Source organism: Centroberyx gerrardi, chromosome 3 (assembly GCF_048128805.1).
Source record: "Centroberyx gerrardi isolate f3 chromosome 3, fCenGer3.hap1.cur.20231027, whole genome shotgun sequence".
Lineage (NCBI taxonomy): Eukaryota > Metazoa > Chordata > Actinopteri > Beryciformes > Berycidae > Centroberyx > Centroberyx gerrardi.
The window spans coordinates 35,303,585-35,319,101 of record NC_135999.1 but is presented as its reverse complement, the minus strand read 5'-3'; the positions used below and the strand labels follow the sequence as shown (position 1 = coordinate 35,319,101).

At 40.2% G+C, this 15,517-nt stretch overlaps 1 protein-coding gene across 2 annotated transcripts in view; it reads right to left on the bottom strand.

Moving 5' to 3' along the window:
* The window catches only part of glra3 (glycine receptor, alpha 3), a 219,878-nt gene extending 206,997 nt beyond the window's left edge, over positions 1–12,881 (bottom strand). For both annotated transcript variants that reach the window (XM_078282385.1, XM_078282389.1), the window contains exon 1: positions 12,758–12,881. In XM_078282385.1, coding sequence (XP_078138511.1) covers positions 12,758–12,836 — 79 coding nt within the window. In that variant the 5' untranslated portion in view covers positions 12,837–12,881. The remainder of the gene's footprint in view (positions 1–12,757) is intronic.
* Between the last annotated feature and the right edge of the window lie 2,636 nt (positions 12,882–15,517).

The window sequence follows — 15,517 nt, the reverse complement described above, 5'->3', positions numbered from 1 at the left end:
GTCTTCTGCTACCCTATAAACTTTAACGGTAGGTAATGTTATTACCTTGTGGTATTTGAGTAACCTTAGTGGAATAATTTAACAGATAACCGTGTCACACTAGCTGGGCATCGCATTCAATGCATTGCATTGCATTGCATTGCATTGCATTGCATTGAATTGAATTGAACACGCGCCATGGGCCTGTACAGGATCTATGCTTGTTTCCCCCTCACTCACTCACCTCACTTAAACTTAAACAGGAATCTGTTAAACAGCGCATTAAATTTGTATGGCTTTAGAACGAAATATAAGACCAATTTTGTGAAATAAATATAAAAATGATAACAACTATCAATCCTAATATAGTAGGTCTGCCTGAATGGGCTGATCCCTCACTGGAAAACCAACACACAAAGAAACCACAAAATTGACCTCCACGTTTTGGAGTAGGTAAAGGTGATTCTGCCATGCAGAGTGCGAATTATACAATGACAATCGGGGGGGTAAACTTTTTCTCCAGGGCGTAAAGGGAACCCAGTACAGCGCAGGTGCGTGCTTCAGTGAACTGAAGTCTTACAATCCTTACAGTATGCTTGTTTAACGTAATGTCTGCAGTCTGTAGATGATGATAAATCAAATCCATTACACCAGCTCATGGGGCACGTACCACACAACAACGTTTGTAGTCAGGGTTCACCAACAAATTATTCTAGAGCTACTGCCAGCAAGTCAGACCCACTTACATAATTGGCGGGGGGGTCTGGGGGTCCTCCCCCAGAAAAAAAAGTGTCATTTAAAACAAATTTCCTGCATTTCTACACCACCTAACCTCTTGGATTAAGTCAAGAAACAGCCACCCTGTATAATGTTAACCAAAAATGTTAAATTATGTTATATTACTAGATTTCAGCGTTGAGGTAGGCTACTTACATTCATGATTTTGCATAGGCATAGCCTACTAACCTAAAAACCTACTATCGGGAATCGCGAGAAAGTTTCAGAGCGACAGACACAGAGCGTCCCCGTAACCATAGTAACTCTCTCACTCCTGCCTGCGTGCGCACGGTGCGAGAGGAGAGGGAGAGACGCTGTGCTGCTGCCAGAAGAGCCGCTGTGAAAACGTGTAAAGTTTGAATTGCGTGAGTCTCACGGTCAATGCGTGAGAGTTGGCAGCCCTGGGCCGTCTCCATTGGCTTGCGCGACGCACGCGAGCATAGACTTTAAAGCCTTGTTTGAGCGAGGCAGGCAGACGAGACGTTCAGCTAACGTGAAGGTTAAGAAATGGTATGGTCCACTTTAGGGGTGTCTGAAATCGTATTACAAGATTCTTCCAGGCATGATGAATATGGGAAATATATTGTAATATTTACAATTACAGGTAAGAAGGATATATAAACGTTTCGACCCCTCCAACCTGTTGTTTTTACCTCTTTTGGGGGGGTCCAAGTCTTAATTAGGGGGGTCATCCCCCCCGTAATTCGAACCGTGCTGCCATGTCAGTCTGTGTATGAGCGGAAACAAATGTCACCTGCTTGTCTGTATTCAATTCTCCAATTGTAGGGATCTATTTCCAGAGCCCACCTTGTTCGACATCCTGTGGGATCACAGTATAGAGCCATTTTCCTCAGATTAAGGAGGTGACAATGAGAAAGGGGTGGCCTCTGAGGTAATGACAAAAGGGATGGCCTGTGAGGTACTGACGAAAGTGACGAAGAGACCAGACAATAGCCCACAGTACTCTGTCATAAGTCGACCAACATCTCTCGGTAGGTATTGGTACATGGCTGTCATAGGCAATGGCACTTTCCATATTATTATTGTTCATCTGAGATAAAACACATACCACACAACCAATGGCAGTGCTAGACACATCGGTAAAGAGCAGGAACTCTTGTGAAAGATGTGACTGATGTTTCTTTTCAACATCAGTCCAGACAAAAGGTTTCCCTTTCTGAGTGAGAGTGGCATACTGGTAGATGAAGCACCTGTAATATGAACACACAGCCACAAGCACAACACCGCAGCCCAGAATAGCTGCCAAAAAATAAAAAACACTTTCAAAAACTCATAAAGCTCTCCACAGCTTATCCCAAAGTTTAGTAGCACTTGCACTTTGACAAGATCCTCGCTCATCCGATTTTGCTCTCTGGTCTTCCATAAAACTCGTCCTGTGTCCTCCATTGCAGTTTGGCACGGATGCTTTCCATCAGTTGATCCACTCAGGTGTGTGTGCAGGTCGCTTCAGTGCATTCAGCTGGGTGAGTCCTGGAAGCTTCCCATGAGGTTAAACACAACAGGAGAGACTGATTCCTCGACAGAGAATGCTTCCCACATGATCCTGTTGCAGTGCTCCTCTCCTTCAGACAAGAAGTAGGACTGTAAAGCTGGCCAACTGAGGAGGACCTACTTAATTGTGAGGAAGAGTCACAGCCACCTCGCAGGTACATGCTGTAGTACTTCTTCATATTCCATTTGGACAAATTCGATTAGACTACGCTACCACTGGTCCCAGTGCTAGCGTTGATGCTGCTACCCCCGGGCACGGCCGGCTACCCCCGGGCACAGCCGGCTACCTCCAGGCGGAAAATGCGGCCTGCTAATGCACATGTTAACCATGCTAGCTCGGCAAATACCTATCGTCGGGAAAGATCTTGCAATCAAGCCACTACCCAAGCTACAACTCGTGAAACTTTACTTGTCCTTGCATGATGATGGTCAACTGCCTTCTCCCTAATCCTACGGTCAGGCAAGTAACCAAGCTGCTACCGGAGATCCTCTCCAGCCAACATAACATGAAGAAGATTGTTGTTCACACAGGATCATATGACGTTCTCCCCAGGAAACCATATGGATCTGAACTACCGAAAGAGGACTTCACCCGCTTGATGGAGTTGCTAGGCAAGCTGCCTGTACAGGCATTTATCTCAGGCCCCATCCCGACACGCAACAGGGGAGCTGGAACTTTCAGCAGGCTCCTCAGTCTTAACACATGGCTGGCATCAGCTTGTGTTGCTCACAGGGTGAACTTTATTGACAATTTTAACATTTTCTGGGAGCGAAAAAGTCTTTTTTTACAAGATGGTATTCATCCAAACTGGATTGGGACTCGTGTGCTTAGGGCCAACATGATACATGGACTTCAAAATCCCTCCTATGGATTGCTAGAAAAAATGCAAAGAAAGCCAGAGAAAGATATAAGGACAAATGTGAAGGACAAAAACACTGATAAGGAGCATGCGTCATCTCCCTCCACCCCTTCCTCCCTCTCCTCCTCCCTCTCCTCTTATATATTTCTGGGCCTGACTAAAGGCATGGAGAAGAAACTCAACATGGCTATCAGACACATGACCCCACAGCGGGCTTCTGAAGCTCCAGAGGCTCCCCAGTCTCCCCCCACCTCCCCCTTCAAGCAGGTCGCCAACAGCCTCAGGTCAAAACTAGGAGAAATGGATGAATTACTAGTGGCTGCCACCAAGCGTCACTCGTCCGATGTCTCTTTTAGCAGGCATGGACCCATGGCTATATCTACTGGCCCCTTCCACCAGCCAGGAGGGAGGTCTGGTTACACATATACTATCCCCGTCAGGATTACTTTCAGACCGATTATGAGTTATTCTGTGAGCACTACAAATAAGTCAAATCTAATGACTGTTAACAGGTCAAAAATGGGCGCTGACCTGCCTCAGACTGTTTATGGTCAAACACACCATAATTCCTACAGTCACTATAGCACTTTGAGAAATGTACACAGACCATCTGGCGCCTGTCTCAGAAACCTTATCACAATCTCTCACAAACTACAATCTGCTCAGGCACATCTCAGTCCAGAGAATGTTTTTAACACACCAAATTTGCTTGGCCAATTAGATTTTATGTTTTTAACTGAAACTTGGTTAGACCAAAATAATAGTGGAGCTGTTCTTATTGAATCGGCCCCTCCTAATTTTAGTTTTATTAACGAAGTCAGAGTAGACAATAAAGGAGGTGGAGTGGCAGCCCTTTATAATAATGTTCTCAAGCGCAGGCAGATATCATTTGGAAAGTTTGCAACCTTTGAATATCTTGCTCTTATATTGAATCTTATATCATCCTCTCGTGTTTTACTTTTAACTGTTAACAGGCCACCAAAATACAACTTTTTTGATGATTTAATGCAGCTGCTGTCTATCATATGTATTGACTTTGACTGTCTGGCTACCGTTGGTGATTTTAACATTCATATTGATAACACTAAGGACAGTAGTGCCAGAGAACTGCATTATATTCTGGACAATTTTGGACTGATTCAGCATGTGTCAGGGCCCACCCATGCAAGGGCCACACACTGGACTTAATTATGTCAAAAGATCTTAATCCTTTAAACTCGGATCAGCCGCTCGCGGCCTCATTTGGATCATGCTGTTTAGATGGCTCTAAAATCGAAACCATAATAGCTAGCATCATAATTAGGGGCTGGCAGCAGCTCCGCTGCCGGTCCCTATTGTGTTTGTATGTATTATTATTCTATCTTACTAAAACCGCTTTCCCATGCATGAAAACTCACCAAACTTGGCATATAGCTCCAGTCCCATGCCAAACGACACTCACTAAAGTCTGGGGCGAATAGTCCAGATGGTGGCGCTACAGCAGCGGCCTAAAAACTTTAAAAAATAATAAAAAATCAACAATACATGCTACAGCTCTGTAATTTTCTGATGTTATCAGCCCAAACAAGACAAAACTTTCATCCACTGGTACCTATACTAAATTATGAAGTCCACCACTCTGTTTTTATTAATAACTGTAAAACGATTTAAATCTAACTAGTCCCACATACTTTGGACAAATTACATGAAAATCACTACAGAGCATCATTAGACCCAAATAAAACTATCATTGGGTTTTTCATTTAATCAAGAATTGAGCCCACAGCTCATCAAAACGTCTGACTGTAAATGGTACTGTACACAGCCACGGTAAATTGCTGCTTACTCGATGTCCAATCATCATGTAAAAAATAGAAAATATTTTCCTGTCTTGGTAGATGAAACCTACAAAATTTCAGACTTCTATCTGAAAAACTGAATTTTCTAAAAATGATTTGAATTCTGCCCTTATGGAAACCATTGTAGTCAATGGAAAATAGAGCATCTTTAAACATCAGTTTTTCGCACATGGAGCATTCCATACTTGTACAAATAAATTACAGATATCTCTATGTTGTCTAGATAAAGTACGCAAATTCTCAGAATTTTATGTTGAAAACTGAATATTTGACACTAGTTTGAAATTTGCCTTAATACGGATGGACAGATCTTATTATGCACCCTACTGACTGCCTCAGTCATAGTGTGACGCCTCCTCTCTTCAAGCCACCAACAGATAGCTCAACAAGTTCATGAGTTGCCCTTGTTGTCAAAGGTTTTGAGTTCGAGTCCTGGGTGATGCTGAGTAAGTAGTTTGCTGTAGCTCTGTTTTTCCTCTTAACGCTACCCCGTCCATGACTGCTTGCAGTTCTAGTTCTTTTTGCATCTGAAAGCTAAGACTTCTGTCTTCAATGCAAGCCCATGCAACCCCTGTAGCATGTTTTTTTTCACTCTAAACGAACTGCGGAAAGTTGTAAAGTTGTATGTCAAGTTACGAGAGGTAAAATCTATTGAGTTGTGGATTAGGTATGTTCTAGAAATGTAATGTTGCATCCATTTCTGTATATGTCATTGATGACGTCATCACATTGTACCACGCCCGTGTCTGCTGGTGAAAAGGTCCCGCGCTCCGGGCTGTTTAGGGCGCTAATGTGCCGAGTGTTTGTCCGAGGAGCAAGCCTGACTTGTCGGCGAGCTCCGCTCTCAGCTGCGCTATCCCCGAAACGTCTCCTGCCGCCGACCCTCCCTCCCCGGTGACAAGGATAACTGATGTCTGGAGAAACATTAGCAGTTGACTAGCCAACTGCTAATATTGGCTAGCCAGCTGCTAATATTGGCTAGCCAAATGCTAATGTTTCTCTCTCAGGCAGAGAGGAACGAGAGTGGGCAGGTGTCTTCCAGACATCGGTTACCCTCTTTGCCGGGGTGGGAGGGCCAAAACTAACAAAAACACCTTTGCACTCTGCTCACAAAAATTAGCATATCTTAAAAACTAAAAGATGTACATAGTAAAAATAAATTTCGGAGTGTTGAGAAATATTTTGTTCATGTTCCTTACATTTACAGTTTCTGTGGCTACATATGTTTATTATTACTATTATTATTATTATTACAAATTTTGGTCAAAAAACAATTGGTCCAATTTTGTCAGATTTATTATTTATGACACAATTTCAGTAGTTTTTCCAGTTATTATGGTTTATTGATTTACATAGCCTTTTAGCTTGGGTGTGCAGATTTTAGGGGTATGAAACATTTGAAGATATTCAAAAAAATGACATCACAGTAAGCAAAAATACCAGTGTAGGCTCTGGCAGACCATTTCTATTGCAGAGTATAAAGGGTTAATATCTCTAAGGTTGTGGTTACTGATGTTGCTCTCTCTGACCACTACTGTGTTTTCTTTGAGATGACTGTCACTGCTGAGATCCATACCAGGACAGATGTAATCTCAAGACGGTATATCAATCAAAAAGTTTTATTGGACCTTACTGCTGCGTTTGATACAGTAGACCATAACATACTGGTAGGCAGACTGGAAAAATGGGTAGGGTTGTCTGGCACACTGGCTTAAATCTTACTTACAAGACAGAGACTACTTTGTATCTATTGGTAACTGCGTATCTGAGCTAACAAAAATGGCATGTGGAGTTCCCCAGGGGTCGATCTGCCTACTATCACCTTAAAAATATCGCAAGAATTAAAGAATTCATGTCAGCAGGACCTTGAAAAACGTGTTCATGCATTTATTTTTAGTAGGCTTGACTATTGTAACAGTGTCTTTACAGGTCTCTCTAAAAAAGCTATTAGAGAACTGCAGCTTGTTCAGAATGCTGCTGCCAGGGTTCTAGCCAGGACTAAGAAAATGGACCACATCACTCTAGTCCCAAGATCACTGCATTGGCTTCCTGTGTGCCAAAGAATTGAGTTTAAAATTCTGTTGCATGTTTATAAAACACTAAATGGTTTAGGACCAAAATACATTTCTGATCTCTTCCAGTGTTATGAACCTGCCAGACCCCTCAGGTCTTCAGGTGCTGGTCTGCTTACTGTTCCCAGGATCAGAACAAAGCATGGAGAAGCTTTTAGTTTTTATGCTCCTCATGCCTGGAACAAACTTCCAGAAAATCTGAGGTCTGCCTCCACTTTAGAATCTTTTAAATCAGGGCTTAAAAAGCCAGGGCTTTTTAAAAAATGTAGGGTAACACTCATCTGCACTGGAATATTTATTTATTTTTATCTTTTATATCTTTTAAATGTGATTTTAATGCACTTTAACTTTTTTTTTCTTTTTATCTTTTTAATCTTCTTGCATTTTTACATTTTTACCTATGTCTTTATTTTCCTTTTATTTATGTAAAGCACTTTGAATTACCATTGTGTATGAAATGTGCTATATAAATAAACTTGCCTTGCCTTAAGAGATCATTTACTTTGATTTTCACATGTCCCCAGGTCCATTTATGCAACTTCTGATTGAAAAATCAATTTTTTTCCCATTTAATCTCCCACTTGTACTGTTTTTGTATACAACAAATTGTCCGTAATGGTTGGAAATTTTGTCAAATTACACAATTTATTTGCGTCCCCAAGAATTACGTCAACCCTGTTACTGTGAATGTCTCTATCTCTTAAATATCCAAACATTCATCAAATGAGATGATTCGCAGGAATTTTCATCACTTGGCTCTCATAAAGAAGATGGTGGAATGAAAGATAAGCTATCTATCACATTTTCAGCAGTTTTCAGTTGTTTTCTTCTTTATGGCTAGGGTTATCTAAACTCATCAACCCTGTTACTTTAATTAATCATAGATAAAGTAGAAACGTATTAAATTTCCAAACATAATAATACAATTTATTAAATTTATAAAAACATGGGGCACCATGTGGTCTAATGGCTCTCAACACACGTGGAATAATGGCTGACCTAAGCTGCAAACCTCAACCCTGTTACCGTCAGCCCTGTCACCAACATTCATAATGTATGTATTCAAAATGTGGAGTTTGAAGAACGTGACTGAGATGGGAAAACATTTGTTACTGGAGGTTGAATATGTCCTGAAAAAAATAAAATGTTGAAGAAACAGAACATTTTAAGTAATAAGCTGTGTATATAGAACACCAGGATCAGACATTGATCAATTTAAGGATAAGATAGCTGGAATTTATGATAAGCTAAATGATAATAAGGTGGTATTTGTATGTGGTGATTTCAATATCGATTTGTTAAACCCAAATGGTCATAAAAATACATTAGACTTTATTAACACAATGTCAGCATTAGCCTATATCCCATGATTATAAAACCAAGCAGAATAACAACAGATAGTGCAACATTAATAGATAACATATTTACAAATGTAATTGATAGAGAACTGATGGGTGGATTGCTTTTAAATGATATAAGTGACCACCTACCAGTCTTTGCTATTCTTCAGAAGGATTTTAAATTCAAAGCTGTTATTAATGCTTGCAAGCTGGTACGACACAAAACACAGGAAGCCATCAATGCATTTAAGGAAGACTTAATGAAACAAGACTGGAAAGAGGTTTATGTTGATGAACCAGATAAAGCTTACAATGCATTCCTGGCTACATTAACAGAACAGCCTGTTAAAAAAATATGTGGATAAACCATGGATTACTAAGGGGCTGTAGAATGCATGCAAGAAGAAAAATACACTCTACAGGAAATACCTAAAATGTAGAACAGAGGAAAATGAAAATAGATATAAGAGATATCAAAATAAATTGATAAGCATTAAGAGATGTAATAAGAAGGAGTATTATAGCAAACTGTTGGAGGAAAACAGAAGTAATATTCAGGGAACATGGAAAGTGATCAACAGCATAATCAAAAAAGGTATTGGGAAAGCAGATAACCCTAGTTATTTTGTTAAAAATCAAAATGTAACTATGAATAACATAAAAGAGGTTGCTGATGAATTTAATGACTACTTTGTAAAAGTTGGACCTAACTTAGCAAATGAGATTGCTGAGCCGAGTAACAAGGAAGGTATAGAAGACGACAGCTCTGATAAAAATGTTCAATCCATGTTTCTCAGTGGAGTTCATGAAAATGAAGTTATTGATATTGTTAATAAATTCAGGAACAAAAAGTCTACTGACTACAATTCCATTGATATGTCACTAGTTAAAAAAATAATTGAATGTATCGCGAAACCGTTGACTCATATATGTAATCAATCCTTCCTCACAGGCATATTTCCAAACAAAATGAAAACAGCGAAAGTCATTCCTATCTACAAGAATGGAGATAGACATTTATTTTCCAATTACAGACCGGTATCTCTGCTTACCCAATTTTCAAAAATATTTTAAAAATTTTTTTTACAAAGACTTGATAACTTTATTGATAAACATAACTTATTAAGTGACCAACAGTATGGATTTCGAGCTAAGCAGTCTACCTCACTAGCGGTAATGGAACTAGTAGAGAATATCTCAACTGCAATAGACAAAAAAGAATATACAGTGGGAGTATTTATAGATCTCAAAAAAGCGTTCGATACCATTGATCATGGTTTACTTATGAAGAAGCTAGAAATATATGGCATTAGAGGGGAAACATACTCCTGGTTGAGAAGCTACCTTGAGAACAGATACCAGTATGTTCAAGTAAATAATTTTGATTCAGAACTTAGGAAGGTCACCTGTGGGGTTCCACAAGGCTCGGTGCTGGGTCCAAAGCTCTTTGTACTCTATATAAATTATATTTGTAAGGTGTCAAAATTGTTACATTTTGTTATATTTGCTGATGACACAAATTTATTTTGCTCAGGGAAAAACTTTAAGCAACTTCTGGATACAGTTGAAGGGGAATTGGATACCCTAAAGAAGTGGTTTGATACTAATAAATTGTTATTAAATCTAAGTAAAACAAAATTCATTGTGTTTGGAAATCGTAAAATCAATGCTGAAGCAACTCTTAAGATTAATGATGTAGAAATTGAAAGAGTGTATGAAAACAAATTCTTGGGAGTGATAATGGACCATAAACTCTGTTGGAAACCTCACATAAATCATATCAAATCAAAACTGTCTAAATCCATTGCAATACTGCACAAAACTAAGGACATCTTGAATTATAACTCACTATTTATTCTATACTGCTCACTCATAGTTCCATACATGACATACTGTGTGGAAGTATGGGGAAACACTTACAAAACTAGCACAAATTCCATCTTTATACTGCAAAAAAGAGCCATAAGAATTGTCAATAAGGCTGATTATAATTACCCAACCAACTCATTATTTACAAATTCATATGCCTTAAAATTTATGGACCTAGTAGACTTTAAAACTCTACAAATAATGTTTAGAGCAAAAGACAGAACACTTCCTGACTGTATCCAAGGGTTGTTTTCAATGAGGGAGAGCAGGTATCCATTCAGGGGAAATTATATGTTTGAAAAAATGAGGGTAAGGACAAATGTGAAAAATAGATGTGTGACAGTTAAAGGGGTCAAATTAGTAATATGTGTAAGTTTAAGAAAATGTTCAAAAACATTACATTTGAAAGATACAAAAGCTGTGACCAACACTGAGAAATGAATGACAATTACGAACTGTCTTTGTTTTATTTATCTGTTTCTGTTTTATGCTGTTGTGTTTCTCTAGTAAATTTATTTATTTATTTATTTATTTATTATATATTTTTTTGTGTGTGTGTTTTGTTTCACAGCTATTTTGGGTAGAGCAAGGATAATGCCTTGTTAAGTATTAAGGGTAGGCACAATAAGCTTAGGCTTCAGCCTACACCTTTTTTTTCCGGACAGACAATATAATGTTTGTTTTTGTTTTATTTTTGATATAATGATTTAGTATTATTTAAACCACTTTCATCACTGTATTTGTTGTTATTGTGTATAATTGACCGGAAAAATAAAACTAAACTAAACTAAACTAAACTAAACTAAACTAAACTAAATGTTTGCGAAGTTGCAACATGCAAATTGTCCTCTATTCATGGAATGACTCAGACAGTCTCTGCCCGGTGGTGTAAAGTTCGGATTACTCCCAGCTTGTGTTCCCAGTGTGAATCAAAAAGGAGGTACTGGTCTGTGTGAGTGGGTTTTCTGTACACCACAATATCAAGTTTACCCCCTTCTTTTAAGGAGACTGTGTAGTCTCCTCCCTTGTGAAACTGATGTTGCTGTCCACTGAGTTGATATGTTGATATGAAAAATGATGAAACTGTTGTAAATCAGTGTGCAATGCATGTTATGCAGGAAAAATGAAGTGTGAAATAAACAAAAAGGAAAACCAGTCTGGATATGAGCCTAGGAGAACATCATTGTCGCAGAATCTTTTGAGCAAACTTTTTTCATAGGGTTTAGTCCAACCATTGACCATGTGTTTGGAAGTTGTCCCTTGTAAAGTAAATTTTGCACATAAACGGTAGATGTTTTTAATATCGATCAACATTGAAACAGCTTTTCAGTTCATTAGATAGCTAGCTGGTTAGCTGAAGTTAGTGTCAGTGTCGTCACAGCCCCCAGCTGCGCCCCAACCTCTTTCACCCTTCCCATCCCCGTGAGCTAAGGTGGCGTGAAACCTAAGAACTGGCATTCTCACAACAGACCCCACCTAGCCAAGCACAGTTCAGAAATGTCACGTGAAGAGGTAACATATATTGCAAACTGTTATAAATGTTTAGAAGATCCCACAGAGTTACAGAAATATACAGTCAAAAGACCAATAGCTAGCTATGCTATGTTATCGGCTAACCCAGAGGTCTAGCAAATCAAGCTAGCTAACGCTAACCAACTTTACGCAGTACCGTTCAGCCACTTAGTAGCAACAAGTTGTTTGTGAGCATATTGCTTGACAGATATGCTGTGGTGAGCTAACATTTGGTATGTTGCATCAACAAGAAACGTTAGCTACATCTTACCTGTCCAATAAATGTATGGCTACAACTCGTTCAGATCGGTCTTTAACTTTTTCAGAGTCATAAGCTACCTCCACCTTTGAAATGCAGCATTTCACTTGGGTTTTGGAGCGGCCTTTGTCATTGTCCTTTTTGGCTTTAGAACAAGGCTTTTTTGCTTTGTTGCAGAGGTGTCTTGCAAAGCCCATTGTCGCTGTACGTTTTTCCATGGTTGTGCAAACAAAACTGAAAGAAGTTCCGAAACACAAGGGGGTAGTTCAGGGGGCAGAACTTTGATCAACAACATTTGCAAACCCCAGCTGATATATTATGGTAATTTTGTGCAACAGAGCCAGTAAAAGATTACTGTTCATAAGTTTTGTTTTAGAATAATCCAAATAGCGCATAACTTTGCCATCAAGAGCAGACATGAATTCAATTCCACTTAATGCCTCCTCCCATAGCTCATCTCTATTTCAGAACCAAATTCCATAGACCAGGCTTTCTTTAATGGTCAGATGAAATAACCTCAGCAAAGAGCTCAACAAACTGAGACTAGATGTTTACTGGAAGGTGCCTGACCATAGGTTAAAAAAAGTGGTGCTGTGCAGGTAGCATGTCAAATTTAACTGTATTCAAGATCATTCCACAACTCGAGTTTAGATATTATATTTTAAGACATTTTAAGACATTCAGGACCTGCAGGCACCCTACAGACAGACAGACAGACAGACAGATGATGGTTAGATACCTTTAAAGTTAGGTCTTATCCTGGCATCATATCCAGATGTCCTCCCCATCAGTTTGTCCAGGAAGTCAGAGGGAGACATTGGTGCCTGGCGGCTCTTAGCAGCATGGTCCACCTCTTTACATCGACCCACGCTGGAATAGACATAAACCAAACCAACACAAAGACAGATAACACTTACTCTCTTGTTTTATCAGTAATAATATATTTTCATATAAATAAATATCCACTCTGTAACTCTCCGTCACTGATTGACATAGCACAATTGTGATTCAACCTATAGCCAGTTCATTAAAGCTTTTACATTTGCTGTTCTAAACACCTGGTGTCAGATAGGTCTTTACTGGGAAAAATCCTATGGTGCACAGGAAGTGATGCGTTTTACATTTCCAATTTGTTCAGAAGAACTGGGTCGTTAGCAAGAGCAGCGATAACTACCATGGCTGAACAGACAAAGAAAAGAGCACCAGCTACAGAAACTCAGAGTTCATCAAAAGAAAATTCAAGGACAAACATGTCACAGTATTGGCCACACTGTTTGATTGATTAGTGATCTCTGGGAAGTGCAGTGCAAAAAACACCACAGTAATGAGTGCTTAGCGCCAAACATGGAGACAAAATAAAAAAAAAACACCACAGCAATGATCACATCACCAAAGATGGAGACAAAATAAAAAACAACAATCATATACCCTTGTCCACAGAGCCATTTGACAGCTTCTAACTATTATGCCAGTTGGTTGAGACACACCATGTATGAATGGCACAAGCAAATGCACACTGCTAATGGGCTAACATTAGTCTGCTACTTTTCCTCCTTAGAATTGTCTTGTATTGGTATGCAAGACAACTCCAAATATCTGGAAATTCTGACATAACATCACACAGAAATGTTTTATCAAGGAAAGTTATACAATTTAAAATTACAATACAAAAACGGAGTTGTGTTTTTGCATCTTTGTTGTACCTTTGACTGATTGATAGGAAGCCCAGCCAATGACAACAGTGTCAGTGTAAAAGGTGGCATATGATTGGCTTGGATTTCAGCAGATGGCAGATGATTGGCTGCAAGTGGCCCTGCCGCCAGGCCCGATTAATTTACAGGACATCATGTACAAGCTAACAAAACCTTAAGTTTGACAGAACATTGACAGAAATCCTTGGATTTGTAGCTCTGAAAATTAACTGCTGAAACTTTGTGCTGTAGCTTTACATGTAAAAGTTTTGTGATTATATTACTTGTAACCATTAATCAGACTAATACAAACAATAAGTTACATTAAGCATTCAAAACGTTTTCACAAGGATTCAAACTGGAATTACAAAGATTTTATTTCAAGTGTGCAAAACTATAGAGAGAGTACAAATTAATTTGTGCAAAGATTCAAAACTGATCTTCAATCTTTGAAAACGATAGTTAAGTATCGTAACTCTAGTTCTGATCACAAGCGGAGCCCTCTAACAGGGCTCTATTGGCTTAGCCACTCATCTAGTCGCCTCAGCGCACTGAAAATTTGCATGCACGTGCTCAGCCAATCAGGATGAGCCTATACACCCTCTATGGGGCCTCGCACTATAAATGGCGAGCGGCCCCTCATTCAGCATCCACTAAGTCTTCAGCGACTCGTGGAGCGGCAGGGCGAGCTGTTAGAGGGCTCCGCCTGTGATCATAGAACTAGAGTTACAATACTTAACTATCGTTCTATTTCACACAGGCTTCGCCCTCTAACAGGGCTCTATTGGCTTAGGGGGCGAAGCCCGATGACTTAACTCCCTGCCGAGACACTAACACGAACAACATGCTGTGTCATAGCCTGGATTGACTGTAACAATGCAATAGGTCAGCCAGATATGGTTCCGCTCACACCCATGTCTATAGAATGGGGGGCGTGAAAAACCAACGCTACAATTAATTAATCATGTTGACAAACAGTAAGGGGTAACGCTGGCCAATCCAGTGGCCGGTCTCCATCGAGCTTCAACATGAGAGACTCAGGCCTAGTAAGTCATTTCTTCACAGGTCTCATGTACCAGTACTGAGTACAGAGCCGGAGAAAGACCCAGACACATCCAACAGATAGAACCTGATGAATGGACAGGGCGTTGACCAGGACGCCGCTGTGCAGATCTCCTCCACACCTGTTCCACTGAACAGTGCCATCGACACAGCCACACTCCGTGTTGAGTGCGCGCGGATGACTGCAGGAGGGTCCCTACCCACCAGCACATAAGCCTGTGATATTCCCTCACAGAGCCAGTGGGCGAGTCTCTGATTTGACAGGGGCTTGCCAGCCACACTGTCTGCATAGCACACAAAAAGCTGCTGTGTGCGCCTCACCGTGGCTGTGCGTTCCACATAACCTACCAAAGCACGCACAGGGCATAAACGGTGCAGCCTCTCCTCTCTCTCCTCACCATGAGGAGGAGGATAGAAAGCCTCCAGCTGAATCGTCTTAGACCGAAAAGAACTATTGATGTTCTTGGGTGCAAAAGACAGATTCTGTCTGAGTGTGGTGCCACTCAGGTCCCCACATATCAGTAAACAGCTGGGATGGACCGAAAGAGCGCACAAGTCACTCACTCTCTTAGCTGAGGTCAAAGCAAGCAGCAGAGCCGTCTTGACCGACAACAGCTTAAGAGAAGTCTGCCTAATCGGTTCAAAAGGCTCCTTAGACAGAGCCACCAAGACCAAAGGCAGTTCCCACTGGGGGGCGGTGGAATGCACCACTGGGCGTTTTCTCCTAGCCCCCCGCAAAAAACGCT